This window comes from Ctenocephalides felis, unplaced genomic scaffold, assembly GCF_003426905.1.
Source record: "Ctenocephalides felis isolate EL2017-DRISC unplaced genomic scaffold, ASM342690v1 CF-g0.4_SCAFFOLD_03571, whole genome shotgun sequence".
Lineage (NCBI taxonomy): Eukaryota > Metazoa > Arthropoda > Insecta > Siphonaptera > Pulicidae > Ctenocephalides > Ctenocephalides felis.
This window is the reverse complement of record NW_020539725.1, coordinates 44,826,196-44,845,920: the sequence shown is the minus strand read 5'-3', so window position 1 is coordinate 44,845,920 and position 19,725 is coordinate 44,826,196. Positions and strand designations below refer to the sequence as shown.

Below are 19,725 nucleotides of genomic sequence, written 5' to 3'. Positions count from 1 at the left end.
ATTAAGCGATCAACTTTATCGATTCTTTTATTAACATTGGGATCTAAATGCGATTGCAGCATTTTAATTTGCCGAATTGTTATACTAACTTGCTTTGAAGTACATTATTTTTGCTAGTGAATGATTCTTTTGTTTTTTTTATACATTTAGATTTATCAAATTTATATTTGAAAAGAATGAATTATAATCGTAAATATAATTATAAATTATCACAAAACGCATAGGAAAAAAACGCGGCCAATCATCACAGTGTAAACATAGGATTAAGATACATTACATTTGAAAACATGATATATTTTTGATAATAAGATATATTTATTACCTTCAACTAATTTAATTTTGCTCTTCAACATCCCTTTCGTATACCATAGAGCATTTTTAATTGTGAATTAACAATAGTTCTATATAGCTTATTAACTGTTGTAGTTAAATTTAAAGAATTTTTATCTTCAGTGTAAATTTTTATGCCTGGTTTATGTACTAAAAAAGCATTGTCCAGTATGAAAAAGTCATAGTCCAACAAACACATTATATAAGCCTACAAAAAGAGCTAATTACAAATTTATATATATATATATATATATATATATATATATATATCACTCCATCACTGCCATTTATATTGAAATTAATTTAAATAGAAATTCAAAGCATTGATTTAGGATCAACAAAGTACCTGTATCATTTTGTCCTTTCTGCCTTCCCAAGTAAAGCTTTCATCATACAGAGGATCATTTCGAGTACCTATGAATATCGGTTCCCACCACAAAAAATTGTCTCTTCTTTTAGCCACAGTAAATATATTTAAATCTAAAATTTATAAACATGGGAATGTGATATAGTATTTCATAATTCGACTTAATTATAAAAAAAATTATATTAACCTTGTTTTGCACCATCTTTACTACTTGTTCTCAGCCATGCATTTGCTTTTGGTATCTTATGACAATAAGGACAAATTTTCTTGTGAAATGGTATTGCTAAATTTTCTTTCAACATCCTGATTAGTGCAGGTTTATCTTCAGGAACTTTCACAAATTCCTCCACTTCAAATATGTTCAATGGGAAAACTCTAAGCAAGGTTGATTTCCAATTATTTTAAGACCATATAACATTATTAGTTCATTATAATACAATAGACTTTATTCTATATAGCAACATTAAAGAAACTAGGTGTAAGTGAAATTTTGTCGATTCAAGTTGCATAAACATCCTGATATATAATATAATTGACTTAATAATAATTGGGAATTAGCTATTAAGATAAACTGATGTTTATTTCAAAAATGAGCTTTCCCTTTCACTACAAAATAACCAATGTGATTTCCAATTACCACCAGTTACAGATACATGCGTTTTACATAACATATATTTTCTTACCTCGGATTTTTGCTTAATAGAGGTCCTTCGTTTCTAGCAATCATTTCTAAAAATTTTCTAATCAAATCTGGAGTAGGATACAATTCAATGTCGCTCGCTAAAACAAAGTGTGTCATTGTTGCTTCCCTTGCTATATTTCTTCCAACATTAATTGGATAAGAAAGATTATGAATTGATCTGAAGAGCGTAGAACGTTCGACATTTGTATAAGGCGCAGCTAGAGAACAATTGAACGATTTCTTGCTCAATTGACTTCTTAAATATCTAAGATCCTAGAGAAAAATAGACTTTTTATTAAATGTCTAATTCATTCATATTTGCTTTTTCAAACTTAATTATACTTTAATTTGAGCAATAATGCGATACTTTTAATTTGAGCAATATGTTGTTGAAAATATAATTTAGAATCATATAATTATTGTTGTATTTGTTCATTTGCTAATAACATATCGTTTTGGTTCTATAGATTTTGTATTAAATTATTAGTACAACTCATTAATCATTAAAGGAATGTTTTGTATATATACAGGTAACTCCCATATAAAACGGTATAAAGCGTTCAAAAACCTAGCGTGGGACAAAGAACTGGTACAAAAAGAGTGGTTACGTTCCCAGAATTCAAAAAAATATGCTACATATCATGATTTTATAATGAATGTTGTTACATTTATTATTTTTTTTAAGAAGTAATGTACAATCTCAATTCTTAAACAGTGTTAGAGGGAATCCGTGTTATAGAGGTACTGTGTTATGCGGAGGTTACCTGTATATAATATCCTAAAAACTTTATATGTCGCCTGACACTATTAGTATTACTCACATGATCAGGAACATACGTTTTTTCAAAATACACGTGGAATGTGACAAATTCGCGTACTAGATTTGAATACGGTCCACAATCTCTAAGATAGCGTATTGAATCGAATGCCGGAAGAAAATCTGTGCCTGGAGTATATAAAGCCAGGCTAATTGGCCCCATCCATCGCTCCAACAAGGGAACAACATTGTCCAAATAAGAATGATCAGCATGAGTTGAAAATGTTATAGAATCTGTGCATTCCAAAGGACCATGATTTGCTTGCACGTAATTGCGCATCACCCAAAAATCGCCCCTTTGTTCGGTTCGCATAATATAATCCCGATTTTTACATTGCAGCAATGCCTGTAAACAAACAATTGTAAATTAATTATATTTTTGGTTTTTCTCAACTACTTCTTTCTACTAGCTACTCAAGAATACTACGTATTCTTTGAGCTGTATTTGCAAGTTATTTTCTTTAAGAAGGCAACTCAGTAGGATTAACCACTGTTTTCTTAATTACTATAGCATTACTTAATTATATATTAAATACTTACTTTTAATTTGACTAGCAAGTTTTCATCTTTTGCATAATCCCAATGGTTTCGCGGTAAAATCCTAGATGATGCAGAACGTCTAGTTTGTTCCGGGTTCAAGGAAGCTATTGTTGCTTGGCAGTTGATTAGATCATATGTTAAGTTTCTAGCAATTCCATCCTGGATAATATATTTATAATATATATAATCACATAAAAAATTACAAGACATAACTGATTCATGGAATATTCCTTAGATACTGTAGCATCAAACATTTTGACATGTTTTTTTTTTAATTTCAAGCATCATATTTGTAGTTATTTTATCATAAATCCCAATTTCAATTTATTGTATATGTATATATTATTTAAATCTAATCCAAGCATTTGAAAAGCATGTCAAAATTACAATTAAATAGACTAATTAAACATATAAACAAGTTGATAACTTTCAATATAATTATAATATTTTATACTCCTTTAATACATCACCTTTAATTCGTTCCTTTCGATGATTTCGAAACTATATTTTCCCAGAATGGACAATTTCAGAATTAAAGCAGCTATTAGCAATAATCCTAATATGAACCATATCCATCTTTTATTTCTGTAATATTTCAATTGAGATAAAAAATATTAATTAATTTCAATTGGTGAATATTTACTATTTGTTCCATGGTTAAATTATATATGTAAAGCAAAATTAAATGAACTCTTTCAGATTGCATTTTTAAATTGCCTTCATCGAAAGGCGTAATTATTTCCGATTTCCACAAATTCTGCAGGACGGGACGACATATTGCATAACATTTTTTTTATTATTTCACTTCATATTTACACGAGTATAATTGACTAAAAAATATTTCAAATATCTAAACAAATAACTTACTTCAAAATAATGTAGGGCATATTACTTTTATTTTCTCAAGTATTCACAAAAAGTTGCAATCCAAAACTTCTTGCAGCTTTGATTTAATAATCGCATTTCTTTTGTCAATTAAATGTGGAACTTCTTTTGTTTTTCATATTCCATGCTAGAATGAAATTGTAGGATATTGTCGGTCCAGTCTAGACTTACAATGAATAATGAATTTTATACTTTCAAACACAAAATGTGAATTCTATATTATATTTATTATAGCACATATTATTAAAATAACTTAAAACTATTAAATACGAATATCTAAATACTGACATTAAAATTACTGTACAGTTTTACAAAACATATGTAAACAGAAAGATCTCAATGTATACCTAAAATTGTCATAGTGATTATTAAGGCACAGTTTTAAAATACTTAATACTAAATTTACATGTTTTAAATAAGAAAATATAAACATCGCACAAAGAATAGAGATTTAATTTTTTAAAATATGATGAGAAAACAAGAGTAGTACAATAATATAAATAAGTGGAAACAATTTAGTTAAAAGTAATTTTTTTTGCAGATTTGCCTACCTCTTATAAATAAAATCATTATAGATAAATTATTTAATTAACATAATATTCACAGGTTCATGATCAATATGTACATTCTGTTCCTTGGAATTCATATGAAATCTTATTGTACATTTCAACAAAAATTAATTATACATACAGAATTAATTGATTGTACAATATTGTTTTATACAGAATATTAAATTAATTACGGCAAGTGTAGCCTCTTATACTAGATTGCACGACTTCACAACATAATAAAGAAGTGTCAATTACCATTTTCACAATTCATATTGCATAATGACACTAATGTTTATTATAATAAAAATATATTTCTATATAACTGTTTTAATCGTGTAGCTAATCTCACTGCAAAATGTTCACGATGCTAAACGGCACATCCCTTTCGAACACCATAAAGCACTTTGAGTTCAGGAAAGATAATTAATTTAATTAATTTATTTGTTTTTGTAGATAAAACTTGTCTTTTAGGATCTATCTTATAGATTTTTATGCCTGGTTTATGCACGAGAAAAGCATTGTCCAATATCAGAAAGTCATAATCCAAAACGCACAATGCGTAACCCTGAAAATTAATAAATGGAATATGCAATTGTCGATTTATTTTTTATAAGTCGCAGAAGCTAATAAAATTATTTAATAAAAATGCAATAAGTATTGAAATGATTCGTCTTGTCCTCGTGTTGTAAATGTATGTATATAATCAAAAATATACAATTGGAAAGTGATTAGAAACTTATAACAAAATATTTATTATTGAGATGAATTGATATTCAAATTAGGCATTAAAGAAGTTCCCAGCTACGTCCAAAAAAAATGTCTCATGAATGAATTGTGGAAATAAATACCAAATGCGATGTTATGCAAACCAAATTTATGAATGAAACTATGAATGATCTGTTGAATAGAGCAGTTATATAGTCCAATAAATGTAATCATGAATTCCACCATACAATGAATGAATGTTTGAATTGATTATTGTTATCGCGAGAAGAAAAAATACAGGAAACTGAAAGCCGAAGCACAAGATCAAGAAGCATGGAAGCAGAAGTTTGGAAAGGAAAATACATGAAAAAAGGTAAGGGGGATTAGTGGTAATGAGAATAATAGATGAAGGAAATCATTTCTTTGTGATGGCTTTCACACCATGGACCTGCCTTCCGGCAGACTACCATTTATTATTATTATTGTTAATTGAACAAGCAAGTTGATGAAAACCTATTTTTCTTTTCAAATATATGTAACAGTTGGTGCAATTGGATAATGGTAATTAAATTTAAAAATAGGTTCATAAATTCAAAAAAAATCTGGAATAGTATTTAAGGTGTACTAAAAAGAAATCCATTATTTTTGCACAAAATTGAAGGCTTTAATTATCATAGTTAAATGATCCGATTTATATAAAAAATGCGCAATTTTCTTCGATAACTTGTTGCCATTTTGGAGGTAATATCATCTCTCGTAAAAACCCTCGTCCTATTGGCAAAACAATTGATTCGGTCGATTTTCGCAAGCTTCTCGTGAAGCGAATTTTTTACTAGCAAAACTGTTAGCCATGGACAGGAATGCCAGATGGTAATCATTTAGTGCCAGTTCCGAACTATAAAGTCGATGAATAAAAACAATAGGAAGCTCCCAAAATTAAGCTCGCTGACGTTGTCCTGACAAAACACAATTCCTCTTCTGTTGGCCAAAGCTGGCCGCTTCTGGGTGATTGCTTCTTTCAAGCGGTCCAATTGTTGACAATACAGTTCCGTGTCGAGAGTTTTGCCATAGGGAAACAGTTCATAGTATATAATTCCTGGCCGATTTCACCAAACACACAACAAAACTTTCCGGTGCGTCAATCCTGGTTTCCCTATGGCATCCATATTTCATCAGCCACTCTAGAAACGGGTCGACTTGGTTGCAATTTAGCAGCAATTCGTAGATGGAACTTCGAGTCCATGAGGTTTTTGCGTTGGCTCGTGTGACATCCATACAACGACCATCTTTTTGTATCCAGTCTTATGCAAATGGTTCCAAACGGTTTTTTGTGCAACTTTTAGCTCTTCGGCAATCGAAACAGTGCCTGATCATCGGACTCGACAATGGCTATTATTTTGTCGACATTTGCAAAAATTGGCCTTCCAGTGCGTGTTGCATCTTTGATATTAAAATTGCGGAAACGGAATCGACGAAACAAAATTGCACGTAATTGGCTGTTACAGTATCAGGACCATAAACACGATGCATATAAAACTGTAAAATGTAGCAAAATTTCTCTTTGCTCAAAACTGAATCAATCTATAGCCCGATCGGACTTATATAACTTGAGATAAAGATAATTGCAACCAAGTAATGGATTTCCTTTTACTACTCCTAATATCTCAAGACATCAAGACAACAAATGAAAAATCAATAAACGATCATAACATTCATTAAAGCGATCGACTATTGTTGCTACTCTTGTATCATAATGAAATATTTAAAACAATTTAGTCTTTAAAATCTATTCAAAAGAAAATAAATTTGAATTTAAAACCTAAAACCAACTGGAACCAACTATAAAAATGTATATCCCAAAATCAATTAGTCTAATACTTATGAACCAAAGATGGCAGCACAAACGCACGTTTGTATCTACAACGAAGATGGCAGTACTGCAGACTTGTACAAGATTTTGACATTTCAGATTGAAATGTCAACAGGGATTGACGTATAAATGTAGAAATATGTTAAATAATTAAAAATATATTATATAAATAAATTAATGAAACTTATATCGCTGGATAATGTCATTAGCATCGAAAATAACATTTATTAGCTGTTTGAGTGCTGCGGTTGGAATTATAGGTTATGTTCACTATAATCAAAATGAAGACAGGTAATGCTACAATCTTTTTCTTTTCTTAATTAAATTACATTCTGCATGCACTAGAATGGTCAAACAATAGCACAATTTTGAAGTTATAATTACTATTTACTATTACAATCATTGATATTACCATTAACTATGTCTGTTAACAATATGTGTGCGATTAGATTTGATTTAGTTTGTTATCTTAATGCATAAAGCTTTTTTATTTAATGTTTTATTAAAACGAGTACTCATGTTATATGGTTTCTGTTATTAGGGAAAAATTACATGAAGGAGTGATTCGAGATGTTCAACGTCAACAGCAAAGGAAAAGAGAAAATTTATATTTACTTCAAAAGCAAATAGATTTAACAAATCAATTGAAATCAGAAATGAAAGACAGATGAAATTAATTATTATTATCTAGATATATAAATAGAACAATAATAGCAATAAATTAATTGATCATACCTGCGTCATTTTGTCTTTTTTTCCTTCCCAACTTAACCGTTCATCATATAAGGGATCATCGTGTGTCCCTATGTAAATTGGTTCCCAATTAATAAATTGACCTATTCGCTTACCTACAGTAAATACACCTAAACCTGTAATAAAAATTGAGTTATATAGCAGAGGGTAATAAAACGATTAAAAATAATGAAAATTATATCCCTTTACCAAAAGCAAATTGTTAGAAAACAAATATATCAAACCTTCTGTTTCATTAGCTTTCACCCACTGTTCTGCCTTTGGTACTTTGTGACAACTGGGACATAGTCTTTTATGGAATGGTATGGCTAAATTTTTACTTAACATTGATGTTAAAGTTGTTTTATCTTTAGGAATCTCTTGGCCTTCATTGACTTCAAATATGCTTAAAGGAAAAACTCTGCAAAGTTTTAAATAGTATCAATATGATTACATTATAATATCATATTATAAAATTTTGATTTTTCAAACCTAGGGTTTTTCCTCAACAGAGATCCTTCGTTTCTTGCAATCATTTCTAGGAATTTTCTAATCAGATCTGGGCTAGGATATAATTCAACATCACTAGCTAAAATAAAGTGCGTAAGTGCTGCCTCCCTTGCTATATTTCTCCCAACATTCACAGGATACAAAAGTTTATGTTTTGCTTTGTAAAGTAATGAAGCATTGGCATTCACATATGGTGCAGGTAAAGAGCAATTAAAAGAATGCGCATCTGATAATGCCTCCGCAGGTTTCGGAAGCTAAAAAAATATTTTTGATTTGTACAAACTTGATATCTCTTTCATATAAAAGATAACTAGCAAATTAAGTAATAATCTCTTTTTTCAAATTCAATGGAACTATTAATTTAAACTTTACACAATACTCATTTTTAAATTAGAAAATATGATATTTTACTTACTTGCTTGGGCATATGTTTGCTGCCAAAGTAAATATGAAAAGTAACATATTCTCTAACGAGCTCAGAACCCGGCGCACAATCTCTAAGATATCGTATAGTATCCAATGTTGGCGCAAAATCCGTGCCAGGAGCATGTAAGGCCAGACTTAAGGGTCCTCTCCAACGTTCCAATAAAGGGATAACATTATCCAAAAATGTGTAATCAGCGTGAGTAGTATATGTTATAGAATCAGTGCATCCGAGAGCTCCGTGTCCAGCTTGTATATAGTTACGCAGCACCCAAAAATCACCCCTTTGCTCAGTTCGAGTAACGTAATCACGGTTATTGCAGCGAAGCAAATTCTGCAAGAAAACAAAAGCTAAAGTATACCAATATTTATTTTTCTACACCAATGCAAGGTGGGCGTAATCTGTGAATGATTTGAAGATGAGATTTCTTTATGGTTTCAACAAAAAGTAAGTTTGAATAAAGGTGGCCCTCAGAGAGGCTTAGTAAAATTGTGAAATTGTTATGAATACTCTCACTTACTTTAAGTTTAGCCTGCAGATCATCATCGGCATTTAAATCCAGAACAGCTAATCCCGGAGTAATAGATTCTTGTGGAGAAGGTGGGTTAATAGCGGGAACTGTTGTTTGAGGAACACTGGTTTTATCCTTTGAAGGGGTCAATGCAGCTTGGCAATCAGCCAATTGACGTGACAGATCCGCAGCTATATCGTTCTTTTCCTGATAAGAAATTATTTAAAAAAAACTTCATTATATACCGTTCCACCTATGAGATAATATATGAGTATATGACCAAAACCGAACTAGAGGTTGTGAAAATGCAATTTTGATGCTGCCAATTTTTCAACTTTTATAATTAAACCACTTTTCTAGGCCCTTGATATTTTAGGATTCAAGATTTTGTTAAGACTTTGACCTCTATCATAATACACTGTATCACCAATTTAATAATCAAACATTTAAGGCGGGTTTTAAAGTGGAAGTAAAATTTGAAAAAAGTCTCTATAATTAGTAAGCGTTCATTGTTTATAAAGTTTGATAATAATATGTTCAAACACTGACATATTTCAGTATCCAAAATCTATCTGGAAGATCATTTTGACACCCTACAGATTGATGTTAAAACATTGATAAAAATTATGTATTTATAACTAATTTCAAGTAAGAAGTTTAAAAACCACCCTTTAAGCAAGATGTTATACTGTAGATACGAACCACATTCTCTAATTTTGTGCTTTTTTTGAGAATCATATTTATCTATGGATTCTATTATCTTTAATGAAATCTATTATATTTAAATAACTAAATACATTATAATAAAATAAAGTATTATATGAAAAATGAGCTTAAGAATCCTAGAACAATAATATAAGTAAAGATATACTGAAATCTATTATATTCGTAAATGATTTATATTGCTTGGTTTTGTCATGTATTGTAAAGGAAAAGCTTGGACATTTGCCAACTGATGCAACAGATCCGCAGCAATTCTATGGACTTGATAACGCAAATAACACAAACAAATTTGTTAAAATTAGTATTTTTGCAATATATTCTGTGTTCAGAAAAAAAACTGAAAAATAACTGTAAAAGTGCCCTAATAAACTCTGATTGAAATGACTAAATAAATGCATAACTAAATTTAGAAATCTTAAGTATTACAGAAATTGCAATAATACAATTCATCACATAGAGAACAACTGTCTCGGTTGCCATCTAAATCGCCTTAGTTAGTTAAACTAAATCATTACAATAGCGTTCCACCGTTATAAAAAATCACTTGAATATAATGATTTGCAAATGACTTAAAAATTAAACAAATATTAAATCAAGTACGTGTATATAAATATTGTTCGGTTTCAATGGGTCCGAAATGGGTTGGCCTTGTGCCAACTGACAAGAGATATCCGCTGCTGTGGCACTCTTTAGTTGATAAATTATTACTAGATAGATCATGGTATTATCTTATCTATTTGTGCTGTTTGCTTCACAAAATGACAAACCGGTTGTTGTATTAAATGAATTATCAACATGATTCAAAATCGCCAACTAGTTATATATATATTCTTGGTAAATAAGTAAATTATTTTTACTTTTTATATTAAAATTTATTGTTCTAAAGGCCTAAAAGGTCTGTACTGAATTACTGATGTAGTTAATGAATGAGTATCTTTAAGCACTGTCACAAAATTATTGTAAGGGTAATTTAACTTTCAAAATTTGGTACTATAAGATACTAGTTCTTCATGTTAAGCTATTTATGTTAAGTACATTATCACGTACCATGATTAATGAATAAAAAAATACAACATTTTTCATGCACCAGACAAGCATACTCCATAATTACTTTTTATCAAATAAACAAGAAAATAAAAATATTCGTTATAGATAAAAATAATAGTACATATTTTCAAGCGCTGATAAAAAGCACATTAGCGGTTATAACGAGACAAAACTTGAATAGCAAATGAGATTGCCTAAAATGGTGGCAATCCTATACATGATAATAATGTATAGTTTCAACTAAATCTTAGTTATCGTTCCCTGTCATGTGAATTATATTTTTCTCTAATCATATAGGCTTATTCACAATTAAAACAAACATATAGTTTAATATTATAAATAAAATCCAATTATTATTAATGTTAGAAATGAAATTATTATTAATGTTAGAAATGAAAGAACATCAAATTCACTTACTTCAGTCGACTGCTGCAATGGTTCAGCCAAAGGTTTTGTTTGCTGCTCTATTTCTGCCCCATTTGTAACCTTTTGTTCACCTGCTACATTGAATTTCTGAAATTTCAAACAACACAATTAATATCATATTAATTATAAAATTAATATTAGGATAACTATGTTTCTAAATAAATATTGACATAGGCAAACAAAGCTTTACAATGTTTGTTCAAAACCAACAGTATGTTATTATTAGTCTATATGCACTGCGGAAACAATTATTATAAAATGCTGTTAAAATTTGTTTAATCATCACTTAATTTGAAGGAATCAATGAATTGTATAAGATGTTATTGATTTAATCTAATTTGATAATTTACAAAGTTTATACAAGTGTTAAGATTATGTTACATAGTTACAACGTCACATTGACCTTCGAAATTGGTTGTTAATAAAGAATAATTATTCGAAAAAATATGTCCATATGCTAATAAAACAGCTAAATAAACGTTAGTTTCATTTTGGACTGAAAATTATTTTGAATAAAATTAATTATACTCAAAATAAGCGCTATGGCTGTTTGAAACGTGAACAAATATTTCAATATTTTGCTGCTAAAGCAAGGCAAGGTTTGATAATTTTTAAAATACAATTATTAGCAAACACTACAGGTATATAATTTGAATACGAAATTTGTTCTGTATTACATAGAGTGGCCAAATTGTTTCTTTACTGTTCAACAAAAATTGCAAAAGTGCGAACTAACTATTTATAGGATAATCAAAATTGTATATTCGATCGTAGATAAATTCTCAAGACAATTTTGAGAATTTATAATGATTTTTTATGAAAAATTGCAATATAGCTATACATTATATACATTATTGAAAATAAATTGATAAGTAAACACTTTGAATTATTGAACATTTACTCTAAGATTTAGAGTATTTTACGGCCCTTCAAAAATAACCTCTTAAGTACCTAAATTTGTATACTTAATGTAAATATGAATTCCAATCACGGGCCTTATTGATACAGCCCAGGGACCAGATGCGGCCGTATGTTTGACATGTCTACTCTAAATAAATTATAAAAATTTGTAACTTATATATACCTCTAACAAATAATTAGCTAACATCCTCCCAGTTTGTTTAATTTCAACACCTCCTCCTGCTGCGGGCTCCGTACCACTACTCATGGGAGTACCCACTGGAGTTCCGGCATCCCGAAAAACCGCCAAATAAAGCAGCAAAGCTACATTTACGAAAAAACTGACGCGAATCAACCAAGTTTTTCTTGCTAACATTTCGGCGGTTCAGTTTTAAATTTTCAATCAATCTATAATCTCCTCAGCCGTATTCACAAGTTATTCGGCAATATTTTTCTATCAGAATTAATTATTTTTCAATATTTTTATACTTGTATGTTTCAATACTGTTTCTTTCCAGAAGTGCTTATTTTCCAATTGTGGATTATGTATAATATAATACAGATTCATAAATATCTTAGTTATTAAATAATATAATAGATATTAGTATATCACATATCAAATTGATCAGTTGAAGGTTTGCAGAAGGAAGATTAATTACTAAATGGTAGAGTATTTCGTATGATTATTTTTAAGACAAATGGTTAGATAAAAATTTTGAATTTTCTATTATCCAGTGAAGCGCCGTCTCCGCCCACGCGGCCTTCTGCTGCTGCAGCAAATGACCGCAGCACGAGTTCTTCGCATTACGTTGCGCTCTGAAAGATAAAGAGAACAATGTTAATAATAATAATTATTTAAAAATCGTTATTTTAAAAATGTAATTTAAAAATATATAGTAAAAACATAAAATTTTATATTATTTCATATATAAAAACTAGAAACCCAGAAATATTTAGATGTGCAAATATAAACTTTTGTGTTATTAGCGTTTATATCTATTGCTAAACATGCAAAAGTTGCATGATTTGAATTCTTTCTGTATTTTTAAAACTGTGACAAAACACTTATTTAACTTTCTATTACACAAGCTGTGACAAAGCACTTTTAATTAACTTTTGAATATACAAACATTTTATAATCTTATTTAATTATTTAATTATATTTACATGATGCTCAACCGATCATCATGTAAAATTGTCTAACATCTACAATATAAAAAGGAATCGCAAAATGTGTTGGTAAGCGCATAACTCAACAACGCCTCGACCAATTTGGCCAATTCTTTTTTTAAGTCCAAGGATGGTTAGTATGGCGAGAAAAAATCGATAATTGACGGGAAAACCCTAAAAACAGCCCTTTTCTTCCTCACATACAAACGTTAGTATTTTCATATTTTTGTCATCGGATACGGAATATTTACTCAAGTCAATGGAGAGTTTTGGGTCAGATTTTTTTTACTGTGCTCCAATTCGTATGGAATTTTGAAATTAGGTTTATCTTACTCTCAAGTTGAAAAGTGAAAATAATTTAGACTCCTTTGCCATTTGCCGGGGGATGAACCATTAAGAAAATGTGCTTATAATTAGCAAATGACGCTCAGTAAAATGTTACTGAGTTATATAAAATTTTATTGTTATTTTTAAATTTATTATTCTTATCTTTAAATAGGCAATGAACATCGTATAAGCTCAGAAATCCACAAATAATAATAAAATCAAGAATATATAATTTACTTTCGAATTCTTTCACATTTATCAAATAACCGCAGCCGCATTAAATTTTGCTGAAGCATTATGGTTCGTAGAAATATGCTATAAACCTTTCTAATAACGACATTTCTTGCAGAAAATGTTGCGGAAAATTAAATTTTATTATGAATAGTCGGAACGAGCATATATATTTATTCTTAATGCATCTGACATATAATATTGCTTTTGAAATACTTTACAATATGATGAAAATATTATCACTATATGTCCTCGTTCATATCATTCTTAAAATGCAGAAATATCTCAAATTTCCTGTTCGTATTTCCGTATGAATGAGATAACTCGAATCACCTAACTCGTGGCAAATTATTTGTAAATGATAAATTTATTTGAATTGTCTAAATTAATCAAATAAAATTTAACGCAAACAGCAGAGGAAAATATATTACAATCCTAATTAGTTTTTCTTTGTTAAACAAAATTTTTCAATTTTATTTTTTTCCAATATTGTGCTGACATACAGCATCAAATGAAGAAAATTGTCTCTAGTAATGATACGTACCAAGTTTAACAGAAAGTTTAAATTTTTCAGAGAAAACTGTGTATGACTATATAAACTTATTGTTAACCGTTTTCTTGCTTTCAAACAATATTACCTTTTTTCACTTTTATTTATATATTAGTTCTTGTATTTTATTACGGATGAACCGTACTTACAGGTAGATCCAATCAATTTCACGTGTTCAAACCATATTCTTAAGAGTTTGCAGAATCGTATCCAATATTCTACTTATATAAATTTATTATTATTTGATATTCTTATCTCAATCCAAGTATCTTCGATTGGTACATACTGTATTTAATTATTTCTCTCCATTGTGTGGTATTGAGTTTCGTGATCAATACAATAAGAAGATAAATTGTAATTTTAGATTGCTCAATGAATTATCAAATTGTTCGCAGGGATACAGAGATTAGAGAAAGTATAACATCTATGATTATAATCTTTTAAATTTTAACAGAAATTAAGTACAAATTGCATTGTCAGCAATGGACTAGAAATGTTGTCTTTCATATTATCATGCCAACTTTAAAGATATTAATTTTGAGAGATATGCAAAAATTTTATTATTATTGGTTGCAATTACATATTAGTCAAAACCTTATATGAGATTAACGTTACCTGGTAATGATAAAATTTAACTAAATAAGTACTAAAAAATTATATTTTATAGCCTAATAAAAACACGTATTACATTAAACTGGTTATACAGCATAAAACAAGTTATATTCGCGCACTTGACTGTTTATTCGAACTCACACAAAAATAATTATTATATGCAAGCGCACGTCTTCATGATTAGTCGTTCAACCACATTTTATCTAAATTAAAGTGCCTAAACTTTTTTTCCTCTTATGCACTCTTGCCATATTTCATACATCAAAGGAAACGTATAATTTAAAATGAATTTGATTTTTTGTACTGCCGAAGAACCTTTAATCTAACTATAAGCTCTGAGACGCCCAAAGGAACGTCTTCTCAATGATTTTATTTCATTTTAGCACACATGTTTTTTGAAGATGTAACAGCAAACGTAATATTGTAAGCATAATCCACATATACGATAAGCATTTCAAATTTATGATTTTAAATCAAATAGCTTTCAATATAATTTTTTCATATTTGTTTGAGATATCGATATGACCAATATCATCTAACGTTAAAATTTCATATTTCCTATTCTGTCGTTGATATATCAAAATCAACGTTGAATAAAAATCCATCACAAAATTAAATTTATCAATTATTGCATATTCCAATTAGACAAATCTTCGCTTATCTAAAACTCTAGTTCTGCATTGAACATGTATTTACTTAAGTTGCATAAATATTTGAAATCCTATTAAAGCCAGAATAAATCTTGCGAGCTGGAATTTCCATATGTCAAATGCAGTAGACAAAATGGTTAATCTACTGAAATTATTAACTGAATGTTATTTACAAGATTTGCATAATGCTTCTAGATGAAACTTATTTGAATATCAGCATTATTATTTAATATCCTTATGATTCTAGCTTCGGTACATTAGTTATGCAAAACATACGAGTCGGTATACATATATTGTTTAGACAACTGTATTGGAGTAAGAATATTTTACTTTTAAAAATGAGATAAGCTTATATCCAGGAATATAATTGAATATAAGCAAGAATACTTCCTGAAAATGAGATTAGCTTAATTCAGAAATATATTATTCTATATTATTAGACTTTTATATTAATATTTTAACAATCATGATCAAAGTTCTTACAAAAATTAATTTGCAAAGTTTTCAATTAGCTATAGATTAGAACTAGATAATTTAATTCAATTATTGCTATCTTCTGAATATGAGGAATAGAAACTTGTGAAAGCGTATATAATTATTTGATTGTAATGAAATTTTAATTACAGCTACGGTATATAAAAATCAGATTAAAAAAATATAAAGCGTGCCATAATAATTAATGGAACACTTTTTGTAAATAGAAATACGCTTTTGTTATGTTTTATAATGTAATTGAATATAAAAAACACTGCAAATCCCGTTAAATTGGAATTTTTATAAAATAATTTGTCTATTACAATGTGTTATTATTAGTCTAGTATTTCAGTTCAAAATTGCTGCTTTGCTGCTTTTTAGATAACCGTACAATTTAGGAGAGAAATCTAGTCTTAAATTCAGTACCAAACATAGGTAAAATTAGCTTTATTATTTTTATGATTTTATTTTATTTTAACAAAACTGAAAATATTGATGATAATTAATGGTCCAAAAGCTCATAAATTCGAGGTAATATATTGTAAAATGAATATATGAAAGGTATTTCTAACAATCATGCCTTGGATAAATATATAGTTGCTATTGATGAAAATATAGTTGTTCAATTTCATTTACCATTATACTATAATCTAATTAAGATATTTCAATAGTGATTACATGTTATATGTAATTGAAAACCTTTGTTACTTAATAATAAATGATTAAATAGCCACTTATCCATAATGATATTGAATTACTGATGATTCGAATGGTTGAAAGCGAATGTGTTTTCGATTAATGATGATATTGCATACTTGAAAAGTTTATGCTTAGAAATTGTGTCAATCGATTCCGATCATCAAGATTCAAATAATACGCTTCATGCACAAATTGCTTGCATAATGACATTTATATTTGCCAAAGTCGTTGACTCGTAATAAATGAAGCGACAATACTCGTGTAAATTAATTTTAACATCACAAATATACCCACATAAAACCACACATGTATGCATGTACGTATATTTGCATCTCTATATTTATTATATTATATTATATGACTTAATATGCAGAAACATTTTAGTGGGTAAATCATTCATATATTTTGTCTTAGCTGCAGTTTTTACTTTACTAATAATCAGTTATTTACTTTTATACTAAAAATTTTCTAAAAATATTTTTTATGGTTAACGTTTGCTAGGCCAGCTAGTATACTAGCTATAGCTATAGTATATATATATATATATATATATATATATATATATATATATATATATATTTGTATGATTCTGAATTTGATGTTGACATATGTACTAACAAAGTCTAGTAATCGGGCATAACATCAATAAACAACATGAATTTCTTTCAAAAATTTATTTTAAATCCATACGTTTCGGCTATAATCCTAGCCTTCATTCAGTGGAAACTAAAAATAAAATTAAAAACTAAAACAATTAAATTGGAGTGAAAAGAAAAAATAAAATAGTAAATAGTACTTACAATTAGTTAATCTTAGTGTTAAATTGGAAAATTTTAATAATCCATGGTATCAAGATATGGTAATGCACTACACTATGTATTATAAACATTAAACTTGTAATTACACTATTCAATTGTGATTTTTTAAATTAGTATTTTGTGAAAATATTGTGTAATTATATATGTGTGTGTGCGTGTGTGTATGTATATAATACTCTTAAATTAAGGTTCTCGTCAATGATAATGTCATTATTTATAATATTTTTTTAGTATAATAATTTTCCTCTAATACCTTACCTTATTTTTTACTTAATTATGATTTTAATAACAAATACCTTATTTTTTACTTAAGTATCATTTTTTCTCATTACAAGCTCTATTCATACATACAGGAAAATACAGTTCAATTTAATGTTACGCTTTTGCGGCAAATATTTAAAAATATTTATAAAATCAATCGTTAATAAACTAGTTTATTTCAGGCATTAAGCTTTATACATATTAAAAATTCCGAATTCCTGGTATTAAAAATTCATAATTCCTGGTATTTGCTGAGTTCATCCAAATGATCTTTAGCAAGGTTAAACCAACGAAGCCATGTTTTAAGACCACCTGTTTTGTATAATAGCTTAATAAAAACATATTGACAAATAACTTAATAAAAACATAATTGAATTACCGCACCAATTTGTTATTAAAAAAAATGAGAGACAAAATATGGTGACTGTCCCAAGAATTATTTAGTAGAATAAATTATGAGCAAGTTAAGTAGTTTATTTCTATGACTTTATTCCGTACCACTAAATTCATTTAATAAATTCTATATTCATAATAGTCATGGAAACAAATACAATATAAACAAAAAACTTTTGTTTTGACCGAATTTTCTGTGAAACCCTTAATAAATGAATTGCCTCACATGTTAACTCTTCAATGAATGATTGATGAATAAGATGTCAAGGGTTTTTGTCGAAAGAAATAATAAGTTAAATCACTTGCCTAAAAATGTAGTTACGTAAAAAATTAGAAAACCATTAATCCATTAGACAATTTTGAAGACACTTATCATTATTATTTATTACGCAAAGCAACCAATTCTTTCGAAGCTTGTACATAACAAATTGCTCCGCCTCATTAATCATAATTTATTATTTCTCAATAGCAATAATGCAATACTTTCAAATCAAATTCCATTATACGAGCAACGGTAGGACGTGACAAAAGCTTTTTATTATTGCAAAAAATGAGAGATGAAGAAAGAAAATCGAAGAAGGGCAAAAAAACTAGACACGCGATCTGTTGCTTCAAGGTATCGTCGTGCGACCTTCGACTGGAAATTGCCGAGAAGAGACTTTTAACAAACCAACGGTTGCCCTTCGTGAGTAACTAGCTCACGCGGTAATAGGCCGACGTTCTCGCATAGGATATGTGCTCGTTGGATGTTGGACGCACACACGTTCAGATTTTATTACCTAAGACAGGGGGTGACAACATTGTGATAAACAACATTGATGTTAAAAAAAAACTAGTGGGGTGCATTGCATCGTGCCTTAAGACAAATTGCTGGAACTTCCCGTACCATAATTAAAAATCTTGGTACGGAATCCAAAAAAAAATTACACAAAATGTGTACACATTATGAAAATCTCTATAAAATATCTGAAAATTTGATGTGCATAAGTCCAATAAACATTTTTGACCGCCAAATGACATTTTTTTTAACTTATTTTTATTAAGCATAACCATAACCGCTGGACCAGCCTTCCGAAAAATTCAACCAGTTCTTCATATCTTGTCAATACAAATATTTTTTTTTTATTATTATATTTTTAACAGCAATCAGAACCTTACGTCCTATGAGCTGTTGGGCTGAAACTTCTACTTACTTCGTATTTTTCAGATGGTAACCCAATGGTTAATCCATCCATATTTGATGATTTTTGTTATTAGAATTAATCTAATAGGGCTGAATTTTTATTGGTGCAGCAATGCCGGGCAAGGGCTATTTTCACTTGGAAACATATTGCTATCTATATTTCCAAATGAAAATCGTTGTCACTGCTGCCTGACAACAGGCTGCTCGAAGTGGGTATCGAACCCGGGACCTCTGATTCAGGTCCCGTCGCTCTTAACCGTTAACCTACGGGCGAGCCCACAAATAAAATGTTTTTTGAATTATTTAAATCGAACGCTCCGTTCTCTTAAAAACTAAC

General features: G+C 28.9%; 2 protein-coding genes across 4 annotated transcripts in view; both read right to left on the bottom strand.

Moving 5' to 3' along the window:
• Positions 1-346: 346 nt before the first annotated feature.
• Positions 347-2,990, bottom strand: LOC113386123 (beta-1,4-glucuronyltransferase 1-like). Its single transcript, XM_026623926.1, has 7 exons — positions 2,940-2,990; positions 2,737-2,895; positions 2,201-2,542; positions 1,381-1,652; positions 885-1,072; positions 677-810; positions 347-538 (listed from the first exon to the last, which is right to left on the bottom strand). Exons 1-7 carry the CDS (start codon positions 2,988-2,990, stop codon positions 347-349), a joined length of 1,338 nt encoding a protein of 445 aa, XP_026479711.1.
• Positions 2,991-4,257: 1,267 nt separating this feature from the next.
• The window catches only part of LOC113384414 (beta-1,4-glucuronyltransferase 1-like), a 129,552-nt gene continuing 114,084 nt past the window's right edge, over positions 4,258-19,725 (bottom strand). For all 3 annotated transcript variants that reach the window (XM_026622126.1, XM_026622128.1, XM_026622127.1), the window contains 8 exons: positions 12,205-12,836; positions 11,112-11,207; positions 8,934-9,131; positions 8,405-8,746; positions 7,972-8,243; positions 7,725-7,900; positions 7,483-7,616; positions 4,258-4,737 (listed from right to left, as the gene is read on the bottom strand). In XM_026622126.1, the coding sequence (XP_026477911.1) occupies positions 4,540-4,737; positions 7,483-7,616; positions 7,725-7,900; positions 7,972-8,243; positions 8,405-8,746; positions 8,934-9,131; positions 11,112-11,207; positions 12,205-12,396 (1,608 nt within the window). In that variant the 5' untranslated portion in view covers positions 12,397-12,836 and the 3' untranslated portion in view covers positions 4,258-4,539. The remainder of the gene's footprint in view (positions 4,738-7,482; positions 7,617-7,724; positions 7,901-7,971; positions 8,244-8,404; positions 8,747-8,933; positions 9,132-11,111; positions 11,208-12,204; positions 12,837-19,725) is intronic.

What these genes read in the sequence shown, in the direction of transcription:
- LOC113386123 (XM_026623926.1), bottom strand. Translation starts at nt 2,990, where the DNA reads ATGTTTGATGCTACAGTATCTAAGGAATATTCCATGAATCAGTTATGT. An exon ending in CCATGAATCAGTTATGTCTT is followed by an intron (nt 2,896 to 2,939) that starts GTAATTTTTTAT and finishes TATATTATCCAG; the next exon opens with GATGGAATTGCTAGAAACTT. An exon ending in CTATTAAGCAAAAATCCGAG is followed by an intron (nt 1,073 to 1,380) that starts GTAAGAAAATAT and finishes AACCTTGCTTAG; the next exon opens with AGTTTTCCCATTGAACATAT.